Genomic DNA, 24,154 nt, shown 5'->3' with positions numbered 1-24,154 from the left:
TTATGGCCATTGAGCATTGTTTAAGTTAAATTTCGATTTAAAGCTTTCGTGTCTGCAGGGATTCATATTCTTGGTTCTTTCGGTAAAGTCACGTAGAAGGGAAATAATAACTTTTTCTTGCTGTGGTTTTCACACCTGAAATGATTGCTTGTGTTGCAATCGAAACGTCGTGATAATTTAATAGTTTTATTTTTATTATTTCCCTTCTACGCGACTTCACCGAAAGAACCAAGAATATTGTTTGAAGTTGTTTATTGCCCCAGTCCTCAATGCGCTTATGTAGTCAGCAACCAAGCACAGCTTCTTCTCTTGAAGGTTTCCACTAAATTGATAGTTCGGTTTGCAGATACTGGATAGTTGCACCTTCAACCTGAATTTAACCTGTACTGTATTTGTAATCAAGGAGTACACATTGAACAACCAACAAAGAGTTTTAAGTAGATTTTTCAGAAATAAAATAGACGGAGCAGCCTTGCAATAACTTTCTTACGCTACTGTTGGCGAAAGTGACGAGAAGCCCCTCTAGAGGGTATTGTGGCATATTCTTGCACTTCCGATTAGCACGATTGGCTATGTACGGTGTGAAATAAGTTCAACACATGTACACACATAGGTGTCTTGGAAGAGGAGTACCCAGACGTTACCCCACCACAAGCAACCTGCTGGCCGACTGGTGTGTCCCCATTTATCCTGCCGGGTGGACAAAGGCCGGAGGATGTGAACACTTGCCGATGCTTTAAACTGCCACACCGGGACATCAAACCGGCAACCTTTGGATTGTAAATCCAGTGTGCGGCGAACCATTACTCTAAGGTAGCATCGATTTTTCAGACTCTGCCCAACAATCTATGCAGTCATTAAACGATTGGGGACATCTTAATGCTAAAGAACAAGACACAATAAGGATCCTCACCCGAATCTTTTCTTCGTACATCTGCTCCTTTTGTTTGACGTGGACCTCCAGCCGCCGACAGCTGATTTCTGACTCTCGACACTGCTCCTCCAATTCCTGGAAAGTATAGCAGTCTCAGATGGTATGCCAGACCAACATCGCAAGCGTTGTACCACGGTGGAATTATTAATCCAGCAAATATGCTTTGTGCTTCTTTATCATACGCGGGGGGCACTCAAAAGAGCACATTTGCCGACTGCGCTTAATCCTACGGCACTGCTGGAACAATATATTGAGACACATATTAAAGCACTTAATAATGTCTCTTAATCTTCATCATTAGGCCTCCTTTGCCAGTACAAAACTATAATAATAGGGTTGTTCCCCTTTATTCTGGCAACAAAACTGAACCCTTTTTACAAGGATTCATGTCTGCATTAACCACAATACTTGCAGTCAAAATGCAAACAAAAAACACACTCTGATAATATATGCATTGTCCTTGAAACTGAAAAAGGGGAACAACCCTATTATTATACCTTAATCTTCTCTGCCATTTGTTGTGTCTGTTGGGACTTGGTATGTAGATCTTCTTTCAGCTTGCTCTCTCTTCTCTCGATCACTGCCAGCCTCTTCAGCTGACCTTCCAGAGTTCTGCACCGTTCCTTGAAATGCAATGTGGCAAAGGATGACAACCAACAACGCTTCGTGGCTAGAAATACAATATTTGATTTAACCAAAATTTATGAAAGGAAACTTTGTTTCAAAATAAAACTGTGTTTCATACCGAGCTCAACAGCCATGAAAGCAGAAACAATATCAACTTACTCTGGACTTATAAAGCAATGATTCACAGTATCTAATTTTGACACCGAGAAGCAGTTCTTTCCATCACCTCCGCTCAACCTAACGCGACATACTTCACCGACGGGCCACGTTCCCCCAATCATTGGTAATCACGGACATTACGCATCGCGTGAGGTCACGAAACTCTGAACGACAGACTGACGAGGACGCGAAACGACACCGTACCTCGCTCTCCTCGAGCCGTCGCCGCATGTTTTCTCTGTTGCCGTGCTTCTCGCGTGCCAGCTCCACGTCCCTCTCAAGCTGGTCCTTGGCGCGCCGCACGTTCTGCAGGAGCTCCGTCGCCTCGGCGCTGGCCTGCACCGCCTGCGGCGCGCCACCAGACACAGCCGTCGATTACAAAACCAGTTTAACACGTAGTAGGCTTTCGCGACCAATATCGTCCATAATACAGGTTTTTTTTGGGGGGTTAAATCGCGTGAATATATAAATGTGTCGTTAAACCCGCCACCACCCGACACAGCCAATTAGTAAGGTTTGTCACGTAAACAGAACATGCCAATTCGTTACTAGTACAGACACCGGTGTGTTGGAGAGCAACAGCAAGATTGTATTATAAAACGCCCACTACTACTGCTGCTAACCAAAGCAGAAAATATCCAGCCACCGCTGTCATGTCTGGGGTGGATTGCTTCTCTTCCAATTGCATAGTGTACAGAATTCATCTTAAAGCGATCAAGTTTATTGATAATCCAGCACTCGCTTCTTGAACCGTAGTCACTCGCTCACCTGTGGTTAGTCACCTTCTTTATCGCTACTACCATGGCTATTGTTCTCATTAACGTCACTCCCTGTTTCGTTTCACCCACAAGGTGTGCAATCGCAATACTGCAGGTCAAAACAAGTCGCGTTCTGCGTCTTCCCTCGTGCAGCTTGACTGGCATTAAAATTCTCATCGTCTCTTTTCAAAAGTTTTTACAAGCTTGCTCAATTCAAGAAACGTGTGAACTCTCGTCGAGTACACCTTCACAAGTCCCGCTCGTTGCTGGTCCCTTGGCATCATCAGAGCCGTGGCCACAGTCGACCCAGTTCTCAACGCGTTTCACGGCATTTTGGAAGTGCTTACTAAAATTGGAATCTCTGGGAAAAACGATCTCAATTCTCCGATTTTCTTGCCAATTTGAAAAAAAGCAGGAGATGATTTAGTTTTTTTAAATAAAGGCAAGGAGAAAGAACAGCATCATAATTGGAACCAACCTTAGTGAGCTTATCTTGAAGTTCATTTATTTTCCTATGGCTCTCAGAATTTATCTAAAAATTAAGAAGAAAAACAGGCACGTTAATAATATTATATGCATGAACTGAAATTAATTCACAATACAAAAATTATTATAATTATAATGACAGCAAATGATAGAACCATGGGAAACCAGCCACACCTTTCCCATTTCACTTTGTAGAGCAGCAACCTCGGTCTTATTCTGCTCTCTGGTCTGTCAAACAAAACAAATAGAATTACCGCTTTTCAAAATGTCAACATTGGTAGAATACGTTGTACTGTATTCATGGAAACACATTACTCTTACAAACATAGTTTTGCACAATGCGTGAGCACATTCTTACACGCACCGACACAATTTGCCAGCGCCGTATTGCTATTCTATAACGACGGCAACAACAATGTAACAATTAGAGCCCGTGGAAATAATTTTAGCTCGAGAGAGAGAGAAAAATAAACAAATTATTTAACTATACACTGTATACATCGACAAGGAATTTGAAGCAACTTGCAAAACTTCTTTACGGTGATATTTGGCCAACACTTCAAACTAATTTTGTCTTTAAGCCACCTCCACCGCACTCACGCGTGCGCGCGCGCTCGCGATCGCATTTCGCTTAAGTCTACGAGCACCAACCTTGCTGAGTCTGTCTTGATAGTCGACGAGTTTGCGGCGGTAATCGTCAGCGGCCGTCCGGGCCTTTCTCAGCTCCGTGTCGCCGAGGCCGGCGTGCCGGTGCGCCACGCACAGCTCCTCCTGAAGCTGCTTCACCACGAGACGCAGCTCCTCCAGCTGGGAGTTGAACTCCTGCTCCGTCGGCCACAACGCGCATAGCAGCCCTCAGGCGAAGGCACCGCGCATCACTTCCTGGTCTATGACCCAACTCGTCCGGATTGCGCGCCCGATCTCAAAAACCAAGCATGTTTGAGGCTGGACAGTGCACGGATAGGTGACCGCCGTGCATCAAAGAGATGGTCTGTTGAGGCTACGTTGTTAGAGGAAAGTGCAGCAAAATATGCTGTTCTGTACTATGCACCCACCCCGCCTACATCCCATGCCTTAACCAACCTGCACTCTCCAGCATGGTGAAGTATGGTCAAATAACTCCAATAACTCCTATGACCCACACGATAAGGGGATGCCCTCATCCGGTAGTGGAATGACAAAAGGTCTGAACATTCAGAATAAAAACATTTTTTTATACTGGAAGAATCCGATGAGCTATAAAGCTCTTTTTCACAGATGTCCAGTCGAGGCACGGGGTAAGAACGTTCCAACAAACAATACAAAACACGACAGGAGTGCAGAGTACAAGAAAGGAAAACAAATCACCCAAACACATACAAATTAAACTAAACGACCCCCATCCTTCCAGACAAAGCCCACTGAGGTATGAATTTATTTCTCAAAAGCGACCTGGCCACAAATGACAGCTTAACAAAAGTGGCTTATCATTTGGACATACTGTACATACATCACCTTCTTGATATTCACCATTAACATCAGAAGATTTACCTTTTAGCATACCACACAAGACTCGTTTACTCACCCTTAACTCGTTATTTTCCTGCACAGCTTAACGTCATCCACCGCACAGGTGTATGGGATTTAAAAGAGGACTTTCACAACACTCACCTGCTCGCGGATTTCCTGAAGCTGGATGTTCTGCTCGCGGATCTCCTGCAGCAGCTGCAAAGCTTTATCATCCTCTTGTGACACCTGAAGCTGTGCTTGCTCCAGCCCACGCTTTAGGCTCTGCAACGACGATTCCACGGTGTCAAATTCACCGCTAGGACCTAAACATTCATTCTGAGATATCTATGTTGTAGCGTAACGATGACCATGCACGCTCAATTCGAACTAACAGCGCTCATCTTTGGCGTTATATGTGTTTGAACGCAATTTTCGCAGCGGCTTTTTAGGCTGACCATCGAATAAAGAGGGTCGCTGCATCGCACGCTTTTAGATGCGCTTCTGCAGCCGTCTGGAACGCTCTTCTTTCCGATATTAGCAAGCCACTGGAGCTATGCACTTTTAAATCTAGATTGAAAACCAATTTCTTTAGAACTGCTTTGTGTGTTTAGTTTGTCCTTCCCCCACACCTCCGATTAGCATGGTTGGCTACGTACAGTGCGAAAGAAGTTCAACATAGCTACATACAAGTGATATATAAAAAACATTTCAGCTTCGTTTTGAATTAAAACCACGACGGGTTCAGTGCGAAAGAATGAACAAAGTGGGACCTACGCTGCACTCGGTGATGTACATGGCAAGGTCTCTTTCGAGTGTTCCCCTGTGGACCTCAACAGCCTTTAGCTCCTTGTCCCTGTGACGTAGATCAGACTGCAGTTCAAGGACTCTCCTCTGCTGGCCCTCCAGCTCCCTCTCCATCTAAACGCAAGAACACAGCGGCAACAAGACAACAGAAGGCACTATAGCAGAAAGCGGAAACACACGACAGATTTCAGTGATGTACAGTGTGTACAGGTAGTCCCCGACTTACGATGGCCCGACTTACGATATTTCGATCTTACGATGGCGATATCGATGACAAAATTGTAAAATATTTTACATTTCGCGCGGCAGGCAAACGCAGCAGCGTACGAGGTACGATACTGTATGTTGGGACGCTGCCGGGATGTACTGTACGCATCTCCCGCCTTGTGTCATGCCTCACTCTCACCAGCGGTCGACGGAGTTAAGTTGTCACGGTGTTAGCGCGTGTATTTTTTGGTTTTTTGTGTTTCAAAGCCCAATTTTTGTGAAAAAAGCATGTATTGTAATTAATAAATACATACAGTATATAGTTTATACAGTACGGTACTGTAAATTGCTCTGTTTTGCTAAATTATCACCATTCTTTAAGACTCCTGGATAGGCTCGGCCATTTTCGACTTACGATATTTTAAACTTACGATGGGTTCGTCGTAACGCATCTCCATCGTAAGTCGGGGACTACCTGTATATGTATATATCCTCCAAAGCCACCAAAAACTGGCCACCGATTCTTTCAAAGAGGTTAATGAATAATGTAAGATGTGCCGTGGAAGAAGAAATGTCAGTCTCTTTGAAGCATCATTATTTGCCCAACAATATAAGCACTGGCCCATCACTAAAAAAAATGCTGATTATGATTTAATCAGCTCAAAATGAAACAAATATTTAGTTTGTATCATACTGTTTACTATGACGACATCGCAAGAGATGCATCTAATCTCATCAGATCTCAGAAGCTAAGCAAAGTTGAGCCTGGACAGTGCTGGAATGGGTTACTACCATGCAGACCAATTTGTCAAAGGTAGCTGTGGGGCTATGTGATGGTCAGCAGAGGGCAGTGGAGAACATCCATTGTTATACTGTGATTCTCGGCTAGGATTCCAAACTTCACAAACCCACACTGACCAGCGTCGTGAAGTGTTGCCAAATAGCCACGACACCTCAAACGGCTTAGGGAGGTCCTCATTTAGCAGTGGACACAGTTGCAGTTTGAAGTTGCATTGCACCAGTATGTTGGTCACTTCCTGTGTTGAATTTTCTGAGAACAAATACAGTATATCTCTGATATTCTATGAGAATAATTTCAATTTCACTTCCAATTTCTCCATTTGGGTTTTTCCATGTCCATTTTTATGCACATATCAAGCATTGTGTTTTTTTATCTGTTGACATTAATCCCCGAGACTACATTGTGAAACAGATGAATTCGAAGCAATGCAACTCAACCCACTTGCTAAATACTGCGTATCATCGGCCATGCTCACAATCCACTGCAGAATGAAGGCCTTCCCAAACCACCTCATAGCTCTCAGGAAATATATATTATTGCAGACAGCCATCCACATTTCCTACTCTCACAGGTGAGCAAACTTTATTAATGTTTTCCAATATCGATTTCTATTATAGTGCCCACAAGTTGTAATGTGTATCACAGATGCATTGTGGTCTACCTTGTGACATTTATCCTGTGCATCCTGGAGTTCCTTGGCCTTGGTTTGTAGTTTTTTCTCAATGGAACTGTTTTTGGCTGGGGAATCCAAAACCGACATAACAGACCTGCGGGAGTGTCAAAGTACACAAGTGTCAATGTAAATCATCACCTGTCAGTGAAACCATGCCTGTGCCCACAGTGAAATAATCAATAAAAATGTACATATGGGAAAAAAGGGGCATACATTTATAACATGTATAAAGAGATGTTCAAATAATTATATTATTACTTTTATGAGTATTCAATATTCTATGGCACATCTCAATGATTTGCAATTCATGTTATCGTTTACATTGAATGGTGTGTTTCATAATTTTCTAAGCGAATGTTATAAGTAGTTATTTTATGTGAACTCTGTGCTAAAAAATACCACGATTTTAAAAATGCAATTCTTGAATCGAATCACGACCCGGAATCGTGACAATTTATTGGATTGCAAAGGAAACAGTCACATACCTAATGATCAAAATGACATTTAAATGTAGGGTACATGTGCCGCCCATAGTCAATCCACTCCTGGATGAGGACCTCTCCACACAGTGGGTTTCGTCGAGGCTAATTGACCGTACGTCACATCGCTTGGTGAAAGCAAGGAGCATAAACGTGAGATTACTGAAGCAGAGTACAACGGCTTTTACAGTGTGTTGCTGATTCTTTGTGTTTTTAGGCCTTTGAGCATGTTCTAAGCAACCATGAATATAAAAAAAAGAATCACAACCTGCACAACTGGCGGAGGCCCAAAAGACGATAACGAATCGTAAGCGATTCGGCAAAAGCCTGCTTACTCGGTGCGTGAAAGGCCAACCAGGGCCTTGCTGTAGGAGAAGCCGATGAAGGGCAGGTTGTTCCCGGAGAAGCCAGGCTGCCTCAGCTGGCGAGGCGTCGGTGGGGCAGCTGGGCGCTCCCTCTCCACCTCCTCAAAGTTCGAAGTGTCGTCATCACCTTGCAGAGGTGGCACGAAGGGAGGAGGCACTGCCAGATGGGGAAGGGAAGAGAGAAAATGGAGAAAAGCACCGCGCTGTTCAATCGCTGCGTGCATTTTCATGGTTGCGTTGTAATAGTTAATTCTAGATTTTAATTTGCTATGACGGTTCCACCTGAAGACGGAAGCTTGTGTTGCCTCCGAAACATCGTGATTTAATTTATTTTAATTTTTTACCTACGTGACTTTACCGAAAAAACCAAAGAGTTGTAACAGTTCCCCGTTGTGTTTTCGGGTCGCGCCGCGTGTGGCTTGCACGGAGTCCGAGCTTTTTCGGGAACCGACTTCAGTTTTGGGAGCTTAATCAGCAACTTTTTAAGAAGCCACCAGCACTTGGAGCGAAACGTCGGACAAGATGACGCACAACATACAGTACTATCTTCAAACACATCAGAGGTATCATTACCACATTTCAACCACTGTAAAGCATGTTAAGTACCATCTGTACTGCAAGCTTACATGTTAACAATTGGCTTCTGTGGCAATGCAGATGCGAGACATTGTAAATGTTGGTTTTATCTTACGCCGGCAACACAATGGTGCAAAATTGACAAGCGTTACGTTCATTAACACATCAAGGAAAACCATCCGAATATCGGGCTTGTATTCGACAAGAGACTGGCATTACGACAAATTAAATTGGCATGTTAGGTTCGTGGTTATTTTTGTTACAATATTAATATGCGATTTCCATCAACAAACGTTTTAAAAAGGACAAAGTTCGTGCTCCAAAAGACTTTTACAATTTCATCCAGGTCACAGAAACTATGGTCACCACGGAAAAAAATGACAATCAATTTTACGGCACGCTAATTCTTTTGTTAACATTATTAACAAAACGATTCCACAATAATAGTAGTTCATTGCTAGGGAATAAAACTACTTTTTTCCCCATTGTGCTAAGCATGACTGCGATGGTATAACCAAAGGCATACATCATCATCATCATCCTTTTCTTTAATTCTATGCATGTGGCACCCAATAATACAGTACGGTATGAACATCAAATACAACTGTAATGTCAATACCCTGTATGTTAAAGGTGTGCAGCATACAAGAAAGAGCCCATTTAAAGCCTATTCACATTGCATTCATCACAAGTAAAGCAACGTATGCACTGTAAGGAGCCACTGTACACAATATACAACATGATACATAAAATGGAAAAGTACATTGACACAAAACGTGTATCTGCAACATGGAATGTAATCTTACCCTCGGCAGTAAATGAAAAATGATTCGCCTTTGTAATGGCACTGTACATAAAAAGATATAATGTATTTAATCCATTCTTTCACAGTAGAAGGGAATTACGGTGCATTTAAATCAAGGATTTAAAAAAACACACACAATGTCATGATTTAAAAAAACATCACAAATCAACACTCAAATAGCCATATCGTAAGCACAGCCGTAATATGCAATATGGACATACTGCAGATTTGATGCCTACAGCAAAGTGCACTGTATAGCAATACGTTAGCATGTTCATAACCCAGCACAGTGCCTAGTCACACAGGCTAGCAAGCAGGCAAAATCGGACACAAAGAACAGCTGATATCGCTGTCACCGAGCACACTCAACCAACAGTTCATACATTACCACTAGCCCGGTGCAAATACCAGCTGGAATGATGTCCTGAATGCAGCCTTGCGCAAATGATAAAGTAACGCAGACTTGTTTAGGCAAGAAATTTAAAAAAATCGCCTAATTTTTTTCCCTCTCTTCACATGCAACAAAAAGTACACTGCATCCCGAGAATGACACTGGCACAAAGTGGCGCACGCTCCGGTACCTGTGCATGAGCGCCGCACTCACTTGGCCTAGATAGAGCAGCCGATTAGAGCACTGTAGCTCCAGCACGGGGCTCAGACCGAGCGCACGGCATGGGAGCCAAAGCCTATTTCCCCATCACGAACGCGGCCACTCTGTGGGCGCACGCAGAGAGCCGAGCCAGGCTTAGCCACGCCATCAGTCAAACAGCATTCTTCCCATCGCGGTGAAGTGGACTGGGATGTGCCTGCGTTGGCGACGATGGGAGAACGTCGCTGCTGCTGTCTGGGATACTTCACCATGCGCTTCTCTCGGACTCCTCGTGCTTTGACATAACACAATCTGTCCATTAAGCCGTTTGATAAGACTCATTTGGTAAAGTGGCACGGCCCTTCTTGACCCACTTAAGCGGCATACATGGGCTTAGCGTCAAATGACACTTACGGACATGTCCGTGTGAGGATCTTTTGCAATTATAATTTTTTTTTTACCGCGGCAAATACTACGGTTAAATATGCTAAGACAAAACGGTATCCTGATGACCTTTTAAAATTGAACCAAGTTAATTGAACAGGCCAATGCACAACCATAAAATTGCAACAAAGCAAGTTACAAATAACATTCCCCACTTTCTAACGATCTGGGTAAGTGCTAATCACATCAATTATTCTCGAGTAGACCGAATGCATATAATTTCAACATGGGTAAATTATGCTGCCAGACATTTGAAAATAAGCACACTGTAGTGCTGACCTAGAACCCATCAAATTACTGCAAAATTACCATTATCCATGCATTGCTGCGATGTACTAAAATCAGCTGTTTTCATAAGGATGTTGAAGCCTTGTAATCGGTTATTAATGGCTTAGTTGCCACGACAACAGCAATTCGTTGCACTGTCAAACCTGGTTAGAGGCCGGCGTATGTGTGCAGAGCTCCGGGGCAGCCAAGGCATGATCCGCTCAACGAATTCTCTCTCTCAAATTCTGCCTTCACGAAATCGCTGCTGCTGCTGCTGGCCTACTTTCTCTCTAGCCTCTCAACAGGCCTGCAAAAGCATAGCATGCTAAGGGGCTCAAGGTTCCCATTATTTTTTTAAAAAGCACACGCTCCAGCCACCAAAGGAAATTCCAAATCGTCAGCAGCGACGACGACCAAGCCCAAAGAGCTCCGTTACCTTTAATTACTTGCCTACAGACCTAATCTATGGTAAGCTTAGCGACCGAGTTGACAACCGTCAGCTGTGATGGTGTTCGCCGGCCTGCGCCCTCTGCCACATAAAGCATTCAACGCATGCCGGCTCGCCGCTGCCTCTAGGGGGACGTACACAAACACGATTCTCTGTCAGTATAAATCTTTTTTTTTTTAAAGCCCTCCCATATATGCACGTGCGTATATTACATCCGTGCACGTGTATTTACGTGCCTATACGTAGCTACTACATTGCATACATTTACTATGTATAGGAGATACTGTACGGTACAGTATACATCCGGTTGTACATTAAAAAAAAATCCCATATCGATGCATGGGGCTGGGAGGGGGAGGAATTGGTGATGTACAAAAATATTGATTTTCTCTACCTGCTTTGTAATAAACAGTACAGCACTTCTAATTATATTATTTGCTCACTCAACTGCCTCCACTAGAGGGAGCTCTAGATGCCCTCTCTCGAGGGTATTTGGTCTACTCTTCCGTGCCAAATATCTTGGTAGAGGTGTGAGTACCCACACTTGTCCCTACCGAAAGACAAATGTGCCACCACTGTGCATAGAATTGCATCGCCCGGCTTGCACGATTTCTCTTCGCACATCAACTCACCCAACTCACAGTGCCTCCCCCTTCACAATGCCTGCTTCACTCTGGGAATTGCACCTCCCTTAATGATGCGCAAATTGGTGAAACAATTAACGGCCTGTCCAAGAACACATTCACAATATATATATAAAAAAGAGAAATATATCATTGTAAAAAGGTTAAGGTGTGGCCCTGCAATAACTTGCTCATGCTCCTCCTGACAGAAGCGTGTCCACTAGAGGAAGTCCAAGAGAGCCCCCTCTACATGGTATTTGGCCTACTCTTCCACGTTGTCCAGATGCCTTTGAAGAGATGACAATACCCACACTTCACCCCACCACACGTGACTTGGAACCAAGTTGCAATGCATATATGTTGTATTAATTTACCAGGTTGATCTTGTGGATTTAATTTTGTTTTCCATGTTAAGGTTCTTGCTGCTCCACGTTGAATTATCATCTCAAATGGGTTATTTCCCCCTGGCATCAGTGTTATTGAATCACAAGTGTATGAATGTTGAGCTTATTTTGCACCGTACTGTAACCAACCATACTAAACGCAGGTGGGGGGAAAACTTAACTAAAAGACAAAAAGCAGTTCTAAATAAATTAGTTTTCAACCTATACAGTACTGGCCCAACAATGTTTAGATATTGTGATTGAATAATATAATGATTATACTGTGTAACACATTTTTTGTTTTGTTCCTGGGTAGTAAGTGTTATCTCCTAATTGCTTATGCCTCAAAAGTACAGAAAATGGCTATTCCCACAAACTTTGCTTTTGTGACCAGGACAGTGATATTTTGAAATCGACCTATTTTCAGTGAGAAAAAAGGCGAATGTGTCTTTTCGTTCACATAAAGTCAGAAAAAAACAACACATGAATCAAAATACACATGTTTTATACTAAAGTAAAACAAAAAATGACTACAAAAGATGTAGACACCCAACGCACACTACCACAGGCGGGACTGGCCACAGCGGACGAGTTCTCTGTGGGGAGGAACAACGTCAAGTGGGAGCCACTGGTGGACCCCCGGAAGGTGCTGATGCCACCACTGCACATCAAATTGGGCCTTATGAAACAATTTGTCAGAGCTGTAGATAAGGAGTCGGCAGCCTTCAAGTACCTTCAAGACTTCTTCCAGAAGCTGTCTGAGGCAAAGGTCAAAGCCGGTGTCTTCGTTGGACCACTGATAAAGAAGATCCTGGAGTGCAATGAATTCTCCAAGAAGTTCACTAGTAAGGAGAAAGCGGCTTGGAACAGCTTTTCCGCAGTGGTTCGTGGCTTCTTGGGCAATCACAAGGTCGAAAACTACGTGGAGCTGGTTGAGACTGGTGAAGAACTACGGCACAATGGGTTGTAGGATGTCCCTCAAAGTCTATATCCTGGATGCTCATCTTGATAAATTCAAGAAGAACATGGGAGCATACTCGGAGGAGCAAGGCGAGCGCTTCTACCAGGATATACTGCACTTTGAACGCCGCTACCAAGGACAGTATAACGAGAACATGATGGGAGACGACATTTGGGGGCTGATTCGTGAAATTGATTTTCAGTGTAATCGTAAATCTAAAAAAACTACTCACTTCTAAATCTTTTGTAGTAATTTTTTATTACTTTAGTATAAATATACATGTTCATTTTCATTCATATGTTGTTTTTTTCTGACATGTGAATGAAAAGACACAAATTCGCCCGTTTTCTCATTAAAAATAGATACATTTCAAAATATCACTGTCCTGGTCACAAAAAAAAAGTTTGTGGGGAATAATACCCATTTTCTATACTTTTTAGGCATAAGCAATTACGAACACTTACTACCCAGGAACAAAAATTGTGTTACATAGTTTTATAAGTTATACTTGTCAGAACGGCTGCAAATTGGCATGAATTATTTAAAAGATATGTCCAAAAACAATGATTGCAAGAATATTTTTTTTTTATTCCATCCTGTCATCTCAAAGTACTAATTTAATATGAACTAAGGAATTATAATGACCTCATAGATATCACTTGCTAACAGCAAGTGATATCTAGGCATTTGTTTTCTCGTTTATGGGGGTGGGTGCTGATAACCATAATATGTAAAAAATAATAACGTACAGCTCTTTGTTAATCCACTGCTGGATAAAACCTTCCCCATGACGTCAGTCATGGGGTGGGGGGGTTGATCATATCAAACAGATCAGTGTAGCTTTTTGACGGGGATACCAAGGATCAGTTGAGATGTCACTCACCACCAACGTCTATCCATGGTTGAGAATCAAACTCAACGTCTCCGGATTCATAGCATAGTGCCCCAACCACTGCACCACTGCTCAAGTCATATGTAAACGTAATAACATTAGATTTTTACTCCTTCATGGGCTGACTACAAACGTTGCATAACATAAATGATTACAAAAGCCATTAAATGGGTAAACAACCCATAATACGTCGGCCGACTCATAAAATTGCACATCGATACAATTTGGAAAGACAAATGAAACTTTAAGGAGCGTGGCATTTGAGAGACCTGCCTAGATGAGTGACTGTCTGCTATATATCATTTAAGATATTCTATGGTTCTTTCGGTAATGTCGCGTGGATAAAAGAAAAAATAATAACAATAAAATAGTTAAAATAAAGTTAATCAAAAATAAGAGGTCGTCATCAGGAACAGGGAGGTTAGCCTCTGAGGGCAAGCTGTTTATGAAGGTTTAGAGATGGGCGGGGCAGCTAATGTTAATGTAGGTGAAGAGGGCTCCGACCGAAAGAACCACAGAATATGAATCCCTGCAGTCTCGAAAGTTCTAAGTCAAAATCATTTAGGATGTCGTGCAGGTCGGAAAGCAGAGGGAGGTAACAGCGGGGACTCGGTGGATGGGGGAGGGCAGTCTGTGACTGCCACCCGGAAACACAACTACAACGCTGTGCCCCGCTGCTTCTGCCAGGACCCATCATTACATTTGGTGGCTTCCGTGACCAAACGCAAGCACCGCGGCCAAACACGAGAAACCTACTCAATGGTAATTAACAAAACTCTACGTTTCTTTTTTTCTCAAAAATATTTATCAACCCAGGCAAATACTGAATAACTGCGTGTGTATATCGATGTGATGTTTTGACATATTGAGATGAAGTCGTGTTTGATTTGAATGTTTCAATTCAACAATATATATCTTTTAAAATATTTTCTCTTGAAACCTTTTTTTAATCTGCAACTCCAGTTTGTGCAGAATCCAGATGATGAAAAATTACATTCATCTAATTTAAGATGAATGTTTTCTGTTACTATCTTATCTGTAACTGGAGTCTGTGTGTGGACTTGGTGCTTTGCAATTAATTGTGTTAACTGAACTGACACCTTGTAAAAAGGTGTCAGTTTTGTTGCCAGATAGAAGGGTAAAAAAAAATTATCATATTTTTACTGGCAAATGAGGTTCCCATAGTGAACATCAGTGTTTCTTTATCATTTTGTATATTTGCATATAAAGAGACTGAGAATGAACCTGGTGAAAAATAATGTTTAAAAGGTGCTGCATGCTTATTTAATAGTATTATCCGCAATCCTCCGTTGATAACCATATAGGGTTTAGCACATGCATGTGAGCAGGTGCTCATTTAAGGTTCAGTCAACCTCGGGGAGGCACAGAACAGATTCAGATACCACTTGCCACTGCTATCCATGACGAGCAATCAAACCCAGGTCAACAAGTTTTATAGCACAGTGTATAACCCACACATACATTCGGCTCAACATATAATTGCATTAAAAAGGTATATAATTAAATTACCATGCATCTTAAATGTCACACGCAGTACACACATTAATCATGCATCATAAAGTTATTAATCCATTTAGGGATTTTTATGCTTGGACAGCCGATTTATTATTGCAATGTTAAAAATTAACATTCTGAACTGTCTGGGCTGAATGGTAATTTGCTGGCGAGCTATTATTTTAACTATGAACGGTGTTCAACTCTGTTGCAAAGCAGTGTTGCCAGTATTTATTTTTTCAACTTTAGTACTTTACATTATAAAAATACAGATACATTATAAAAAAAATAGCATTACATAATATCTCAATCTGACAAAAGTAATAAAAATAGCTCACAGAATGAGGGCGACTGCGCTTTAAAATTAAGAATGTTGGTTCATGACATTAAGAAGCTCTTAAAAGAGACAAAGCGGGTGGGTATACACTACCTCCCCAGTTCTGAACAATATAACATGGGAAACTTACTAATTAAATTGAAATGGGTGTCTGTATATGGGAACTAACTGCTGCGACAGTGCAGCGGTTAGCACGCTGCACTACAAACCCAATTAAGCTAAAGTCAAAATTTCGATTTAAAGCTTTCGTGACTGCAGGGATTCTTCTTCTTGGTTCTTTCGGTAAAGTCACGTAGAAGTCCCTAAAAGTCCCTTCTACGTGACTTTACCGAAAGAACCAAGAAAAAGTTAAAATCCCACTCATGGCCACCAACACCAGTGACGATTATCTTAACCATTTCTGGGCCTCCCCTAGGTCGATTCAAATGAATACCTGGTGAGGTGTGTAAACATCACCACTCGGAAGACAAAGGCGGCAGGACGTGGTGCTGGCCTCCCACCCCCTCATGTAACATGCTGGCCTTCATAGGTGCTCACCAACAGCACTTTTCCCAAGTCTATTCAAACTCTAGACGGGGTAACTTTGTCCTTGGGATATGCCATGCTGCTGGTGTTTCTCTCCCATCTCTAACGTCCCTAGCTCCTACCCATTTCTCATTTCACCTTTTTCGATAAATGTTGTCCCGGACTGATGTAAATTGTCTCAATAAGCAGTTGCATTGAGATAATATGCACATTTAAGCTGGTAGGAAATTTTAACAATCGGTTCTCACATGCATATTATTGAATACATGGGAGTATCACGAGTACAATAATTGGTTTTAATTGACGAATCGATACATAATTACACCGCTAGGATTTACTACAAACAGTAAAACCCCAGCGAGCTGGAAGCAAAGAGGAGATCCCTGGTCAGTCGGCTGTGAAGTCCGACTAGCTGCAAAACTCAATGATATCAATGTAAATAAACAACCCTCTTGTTACTGTACATGTATTAATGTGATGTATTATAATGTGTAGTATTTTATATACAGACCAAAAAAATAAATACATTCCTGCGGAGAGAGCTGGTAGGAACGTTGGGTTGCTTGGTCAATGGCCAGGGTCAACAGCGGCGTGGTGTATTTCGCAAATATGGCCGACTATGAGGGCGGGCACAAGCCGGCGTGAATAGGTTAAACGTTGAGTTTTATAAGGGCGCCACGGGGTGACCAGCCCCACCCCTCCCACCCCCACCCAGCCCCTCCCCACCCTCCCCACCCTCCCCACCCAGCCCCTCCCCACCCAGCCCCTCCCCACCCTCCCCACCCAGCCCCTCCCCACCCTCCCCTCTCCAACCAGCCCCACCCCTCCCATTTTTGGATGCACGACGGACGGACGGGACAGACACAATAATCCCCTGTGGGCTGGTGAAACCAGGTGGTACCAGGTGGTTCCTACCAGTAAAAGCACCTACGGTAGCCTGTGCTGTGCACTGTGCTGAACAGTAGTTATGTCGGTCAGAGGGAACACAGGTCTCCCTTATCCCCCAGCACTTCTCCCCTATCACCCCCTCATCGCCATCCACCACCACTCACGTATTGCCAGCATAAATACATCTATTAAACCAAACTAGAAACCAAACTACTTTTTATTATACCAGATTTGGTCGACTATGTAGCTCTTTTTCAGAAGCGACCTGGCCACAAATTATAGCTCAACAAAGTGGCTTATCACGTGCAAATTTATAGCAGCCAATACTCTGAATGTACGTTTCTAAATGTGGAGGGGAGAACCCGGAGAAAAATCCACGTGACCAGGTGGAGACCATGCAAACTCCAAATATACAGGCGTCAGGGTCGGGATCGAACCCATAGTTAACATCAACATCTTACCCGTGTAATGCTCAATACACTTTACATATTTATACAGCGTGATGCGGTGAACGCAAAATCCGGCTAGCGGGGGTTTTACTGCACAGTATATTATCAGACTTAAAACTGGGAAAAAAACATGATTAGCAGGAACCAAATAAAACATACGTACATATTACGAATGCAGTATCTCACCATACTAAGAACATTCATAGCCTGCTTACTGTGCTGGATGTTATTCAAATCGATGCCAGCGAAGAACGGATGGCACAGCAGCTTGTCAGGTGTAAGGCGGTCCACACGGCCACACAGCAAGCCCTTCACCAGGTCCACAAACTCCACGCTCACCGCTGGCTCGGACGGAAAACGGACGAACTTCTGTACATGTCAAACACCGCAGCCCTGGATGAGTATGGCTCAATTTCGCCAACAATGCTTACAACCACAGTGCATTATCTTATTGCTGAGCAGTTATGTCATGTGACAAAGTAACTTCTGCTTGCAACTCTTGCAGAAGTGCACCACCGCATATTTTACGGTAGAGAACAACCTCTAAAAGGTGATATCTAAACTACATCTCAGATCTCAACTGCCTCTTATCGATACTGCTGTAGAGATGAAACCGAAAATGCTGTAATAAAAAATGCCGAATATTTGGTCAAATAAGTGAGCACTGAAAACCAAACTCAACATGATGTTTTTTGTGAGCGGTCGTGTGTTAATAGGCTGAGGATATCAGCTTGCTACACTTAATAAGTTGTTTTTTAAACTCAATGTTGCCGACTGTCTTCTGAGACGGGGGATTAGCCCTGAGCAAACCAAGCCACTTCTGCATTCTGTACGTTAGATGTTCGACCAAGAATATTGCTTCGATAGCACGTGTGTTAAATTTTGGTTTAAAGCTTTCGTGACTGCAGGGATTCATATTCTTGGTTCTTTCGGTAAAGTCACGTAGAAGGGAAATAATAAAATAATATAAATATAAAACAATAAAAATTCTCACGACGTTTCAACTGCAACACAAGCAATCATCATCAGATGTGAAATCCACAGCAAGAAAATGTTTTAAACAAAAAATTATAAATTTTTCTTGCTGTGGATTTCACATATTTCATTATTTCCCTTCTACGTGACTTTACCGAAAGAACCAAGAATATAGCACGTGTGTTATACTTCTAAAACCATGAAAATGAAGAAGAGTAAACACTCCGCAATCTCTCCACTTTAACAATATAAAATGTTTTTCTCACCTGAAAGTTTTTGATGTTGCTGATGGTCTTGGTGGAAATGCCCTCTGCAAAAGGGGTCTTTCCATACACCATTTCATAAGCGATGACTCCCACTGACCACCAGTCGCACTCAGGCCCGTAGGAACCCTTCCCACTGACACTGCTCAGGACCTCTGGTGCTACGTAGTCCGGTGAGCCTTCCGGTAACTTTGAGCTCACCTGTTGACATAAGCAGGAGTACAATGGTGAGTGCATCCTGAGTTGCTTCATTGGTGTGACCTGCAGGCTACTATACAATTTTCACGTCGAAATTGTATCTCTTGTTATTTTAACAAAACGTTTCTAATTGTAAATTAACGGAGCAGTCGCTGTATAATTTGAAAACAATATGCAAGCATTAAAGCTACAATATAAAACATTAAAAATGTTATGAACGTAAAATATTTGTTTACAATTCTAAAGACATCCCTATAACTCCAGTTTTGCTATTGACCGAATGTTGCTAACACTTTCTTCAGACTCTTTACGATCGTTTTTATGTTCTCTGTTCTTAACGGGCTGGGTATACGTACCATTTTGTTTGCATTGAGCTTGGCAGCTGAGCCAAAGTCAGCCAACTTGATGTGTCCAGTACGGTCCACCAGAACGTTTTCAGGCTTCAAATCTCTGTAGACAGACGCACAAATTCAATTCGCGCACATAAAACTACGTACTGATCCTTAGTCCTTCGTAAAATGTGTGTAAGCACAAAACAATAATTCCATTACCACAAATAAATTGCAAGAGTGCAGCACCACGAATTGCATAAAAAAACATTGCATTCCAAGCTAAGTAAACAACTGGGAATGAGCAAATATTTTAAATACCACTTTGTTAAATCATACATCGAACTAAATAAGTGACAATCAATGACATAACATTTAGGAATGTTACTAAAGAGGAACAATTCCTTTTTAGCGTGATATAAATTATATGGATGCTTACAGTGCATTCAGCTGGAGTGGCTGTACGATTTTATTTCAAGATTAAAGGCTGCAGGATCCACATAAAATACAGCAGGTTTCACCTGAGGCTCATTTCAAAAGACAAAGGTGGACACTAACAAGGATATTAAAAATAACAACTTACAACAATCGTTTTGGCTGAATAAAACACACACGCACAACTTTACTGGTCACGCGAGTGTACCGACGAACGCACGGGTGCATCGCTCGTCAGACACCTGTGTACGTATCCCATCTGATGCAGGCTCTGCGTGGCAAGAACCAGTTCGGCCAGGTAGAAGCGGACCATGCTCTCATCCAGTTGGTCCTCGTAGCGGCCCAGCAAACCGAGGAGGTCCCCGCCTGGGTGATACTCCATCACCTGCAGCCGAGGTGTTGGAAGGAAGAGATCCTTAGAAGGACCTCCTAATTAACCACTCCCACATCCAGTGCAATATTTGTGTCTGGTGTGACTGTCATTATCTACAGAGCTATTCACAAACCCTGACTATTTCGCATATGCTCCAATAACTCAGTCCCCTCCAGCGAATCGGACATGTGCCGTTGTACCGTATTTTCAGGTTAACGTTTAATGTCTCGTGTTTGTGTTCGGAGCAAGTTTTCCTGTTCAATGACAGGCGTGAGCAAGAGGCACCGGCCGCACCAGGTAAAGGTTGTCTTCATCCTGGAAGGCGTACTGCAGGTGCGTGAGCCAGGGGCTGCTGGCTCTGGCCAGGACGTCCCTCTCCTCCTCAAACAAGGCCACCTTTTTTTAAAAGCAAGACGTTGGCATTAGCACACGTTACACTGAACGATCTCCGCAGATGGAGGAAATCACACCTCTTACAAAATGCAATGCTTTGTGACTGCCCACAAATCTGTCATAATACTGCAGGGTACAGCAATTGTGAAAACACGTTAAAGCACATTATAATGTAGCTGACAGCATCACAGAAGGGAAATTATTTCACGGCGCAGTGAAACATTTACAGCTCGCATGTTCAGCAGATTTTTTTAAATGAAATTTTTTAATGTCATGAAGCTTACTAACAGTAACAAATTAAACTCAATTTTAAATAATTATGTTTAAAACTGACATTTTGTCCTTTTGGGACTGCTTTATTCAAACATGAATCTTTTCCTTTAACATTATTTAATTGGGCAAATATTTATGAAATAGGCATGGCTGAATTTTCTACGTGAATGCGATTCACAAGAACACTATCATTATATAACCCAAATACAGATTATGTGATACTTCTGAGGGCTATCAAAGTTGTTTTATAATCATGGGCAAGGCAATGTAGTTAACTGTACACATCTATTTCTGAAATGTATTAAGTTCATTAAATTCACTGTATTATTAAGTGCACACCTAATTCACATTTGCATGACACTTTGAAAGATTTCGCATTTTTTTCCGAAGAAGCAAAAGTTATGTTTTTCATAACAATTAAATACCACGGGTGTAAAATTACACTATATTATCCACAATCTTATGACGTGACATATTTAGTATACCGAGCTTAAAACGATAACTGAAATGTCCTATTTTTCGCAGATGCAGTCTTCCTATAATCCAAGAAAAATAGGAGCCACTCAAAAGTGGCAGCAAATTAAGTATACCACTCACAGATAACTGAGTGGATATCGGGAGTAATTTTCACCAAAAGATGGAAACAATAGCATCCACCAACATAGTGCTCCTATGTTGGTCATTCTTTATAAGACAATAAAATCACCATACATAGCCAACCATGCTAATCGGAGGTGCAGGAAAAAGACAACAAACTAAACACAAAAAGCAGTTATAAAGATATTCGTTTTCAATCTCTATATATTAAAGTGCATTGCCCCAGTGGATTCCTTATATCGGAAGGAAGAACGTTTCAGACGGCCGCAGAAGCGCATCTGAAAGCGCACGAGGCAGTGGCCATCTTTGTTCTACGGTTAGCCAAAAGCCGCTGCGACCTCATCGGACTTATGGAAAACGGGAAAAAAAAATCACAAGCTTCGTCGTCAACAGACACATACAAATAACCGAAAAATGTAACAGAAAACCCAGTACGTACATTGTCTCGGTGTAGAAGCCGGCTCTTCTGTAGCACCTTCATGGCGTACACGTCACCGGTGGCTCTTTCGCGCACCACCTGCACCTCGGAATGGTGGCCGCGGCTCACCACGCCTCTCACCTCGAAGTCCGATGAGGTCACACGCAGCTCCTGCAGCTCCGACACCGTCTCGGCATCTGCATTAAAACACGCGCCGGAAAACAGAGAAAGAATCGAACTGGAGCGAGGAACTGTTATTAAACGTTATTCTTCCGGAGCCAAAATCAAATCCACGTTTTTGTTGCATGTCACGGAATGAAAACTGGCAAACGAGGATGCAGTTAGCTGTTTAAAATACTGGTTAAAGATATATAAATAAATGTCACGCTTTGCAGCTTGGATGGTAAAATGTTGAAAAGGTTGCAATGCCTTAGCCAATGTCACTACAGGGCACATTTAGCGTGGTCCTTCGATCACAGGGTGAAACGTCTAATACATATAAGGTGAAAGGTTACACTAAGACAGAGACAAACACATACCATAGTTACAGATACACAGAAAGATTAATATAGGGCTAGAGGCACACATTTGTGATATTTTATAGTAAACGTTCATATTAAGAGGGCTTTGAAATAAAAATGTGCCACATTTGCTGTTGCTCCCTGGGAATTTCAGATATTCACCTGCTACAAAATAACTGAATTCATGCAGCGCACACTTCCTTCAATAACAGAAAGCCAATTTACCTACATCAAAACCTTCAATTTTTAAAATCACTACAAGCAGGCTTTACGAGTCAATGTAATAATATTCACTACATTTGTAATCATATTCTTCAGAGGCCAGAATATATAAAGCAGTGCTTTTAAAGAGCCTGTCAATTGCAGTTGGAAGTGGCATTTATTATTTCCCGTTCACACACCAAGGCGATTCATCATGTCAGGCAATTAAGTCCACATTTATTTAATTCAAACTGAAAGAGCAGATAAATCTACAACTGCACTATAAATAGCTAGCTATTCTTGTTAATAACAAGCTATTTCAGATTCACTTTTCAAATAGAGTTATGCAGTCATTCACATACGTATATGGCAAGACAGCCTTTGACTCACGTTTACTGACAAAGTTGGCAATGTGGTTGTGCTTCATGAGCCCTGGGTCACTGCACTCCTCAAAGAGGACCAGGAGTGAGTCGAGAAGGCCATCGCGGGTGGCCAGGTACCGATGCTGCCCCGGCTGAGCAATCTTGCCCTGTAGGGGGCAGGGCAGCACAAGAGATTCACAAAAAAACAAACTGAAATGCTCCCCAATTGCGTTTGCATCAGGAACCAAGTTGATCCTGTTCCTGAAGAAGCTGCCCGAGCACGTGGAGCGAGAGACGTGGGGATATCACGGTACAACCCAAAAAATGCATCGGACAGCTGCACAATACAACCAAGGAAACCTTGCAGTTGTACATACTATTGCATTGTCTTTGTGCTATTCACCCGTTGGAGTTCTCTGGTCGAACACTTTGAGACTAGGCTCTAAAGAAAGCTGTCTCTGGTGTGGACCAATCAATTCCAACGTTAATGCATATATTATCAGAGCATGTTTTTGTCTGCATGTTCACCACAAGTAAGTGTGGTTAATGCACACCGGATTCCTTGCAAAATATTTCCGTTTGGTGTTTTAAAATCTTAACACCTGTTTTATTGCCAGAAAGGGTAAATCTCTTCTTATTCTATTGTAATGGGTTATAGTTTTAGTTTTTTCCCCATCACTAAGCACCATGTATAGCTTGCACATGTAAACCTAAACAACTTGACACATTTCATCTCTCAAAAAAAACAATCACAAGCCATGTTCTAACAATTAAGGGTTTTACTGGAAAAGAGTTGATTCACCACACAATGAGCTGACCAATGAAACTATTTATTGCAGTCTCCCCGACAGATGGCCGCACGGTGGATTTCATAATGCACTTTTTTTAATTAATGAAATCACGCTACTCTCAACAAAAGCACACTTTCTGGATAATGGGTTTTCTGGGTTATCAGGATTTTTCCAGGAATCCCACAGAAACCAAGCGACTGGAGCAGGAAAAGCTGGTGTCAATGTATTGTGAAAAACCGGTGCCCATATATTGAGAAATACTGCATTGCATGCAGTTTCATTTTTATGTAATTAGTGCACTGTTAAAATGCTTAAATGTGTAACTTGACAAAAACACCAATGCAACATTTTTTTCAGCAAATGCTGCTCTCTCATGCATTTGAAGAACTGGAGCAATTACCTGAAACAGCTGATTCAGGCGAAGAAAGCGGCTGAAGATGGGTTCTGTGCCAGGAGAATCCGCACTTCCCTTCCAGCCTCGCTTAAATTTCATCATCTCGCCGTTTCAGCTTTCCCTTCCACAACTTATAATAAGCCTGGG

General features: G+C 42.3%; 2 protein-coding genes across 6 annotated transcripts in view; one reads left to right on the top strand and one right to left on the bottom strand.

Annotated features, from left to right (window-relative positions):
- CIT (citron rho-interacting serine/threonine kinase) overlaps positions 1–24,124 on the bottom strand; it is a 52,712-nt gene extending 28,588 nt beyond the window's left edge. The window contains exons 1-18 of one of the 5 annotated variants that reach the window (XM_078857602.1): positions 24,014–24,124; positions 22,851–22,989; positions 21,760–21,935; positions 20,352–20,453; positions 19,927–20,069; positions 19,277–19,370; positions 18,726–18,923; positions 17,700–17,853; positions 7,753–7,939; positions 6,927–7,032; positions 5,227–5,370; positions 4,615–4,734; positions 3,616–3,786; positions 3,139–3,192; positions 2,957–3,010; positions 1,925–2,065; positions 1,432–1,557; positions 914–1,009 (exon numbers count right to left, since the gene is read on the bottom strand). In XM_078857602.1, the coding sequence (XP_078713728.1) occupies positions 914–1,009; positions 1,432–1,557; positions 1,925–2,065; positions 2,957–3,010; positions 3,139–3,192; positions 3,616–3,786; positions 4,615–4,734; positions 5,227–5,370; positions 6,927–7,032; positions 7,753–7,939; positions 17,700–17,853; positions 18,726–18,923; positions 19,277–19,370; positions 19,927–20,069; positions 20,352–20,453; positions 21,760–21,935; positions 22,851–22,989; positions 24,014–24,109 (2,301 nt within the window). In that variant the 5' untranslated portion in view covers positions 24,110–24,124. Of the gene's footprint in view, positions 1–913; positions 1,010–1,431; positions 1,558–1,924; positions 2,066–2,956; positions 3,011–3,138; positions 3,193–3,615; positions 3,787–4,614; positions 4,735–5,226; positions 5,371–6,926; positions 7,033–7,752; positions 7,940–9,164; positions 9,206–9,744; positions 9,899–10,627; positions 10,983–17,699; positions 17,854–18,725; positions 18,924–19,276; positions 19,371–19,926; positions 20,070–20,351; positions 20,454–21,759; positions 21,936–22,850; positions 22,990–24,013 lie in introns of those variants that run through there. The other 4 variants (XM_078857599.1, XM_078857598.1, XM_078857600.1 and 1 more) reach the window with 4 other exon arrangements.
- BICDL1 (BICD family like cargo adaptor 1) overlaps positions 14,508–24,154 on the top strand; it is a 65,302-nt gene continuing 55,655 nt past the window's right edge. Inside the window, exon 1 of the mRNA XM_078857604.1 lies at positions 14,508–14,532. Within this exon, the coding sequence (XP_078713730.1) occupies positions 14,530–14,532 (3 nt within the window). The 5' untranslated portion in view covers positions 14,508–14,529. The remainder of the gene's footprint in view (positions 14,533–24,154) is intronic.

The sequence above is a fragment of the Lampetra fluviatilis genome, chromosome 6, assembly GCF_964198595.1.
Source record: "Lampetra fluviatilis chromosome 6, kcLamFluv1.1, whole genome shotgun sequence".
In the NCBI taxonomy this organism is placed as follows: Eukaryota; Metazoa; Chordata; class Hyperoartia; order Petromyzontiformes; family Petromyzontidae; genus Lampetra; species Lampetra fluviatilis.
The sequence above is the reverse complement of the archived record's forward strand: the minus strand, read 5'-3'. Positions and strand labels throughout refer to the sequence as shown.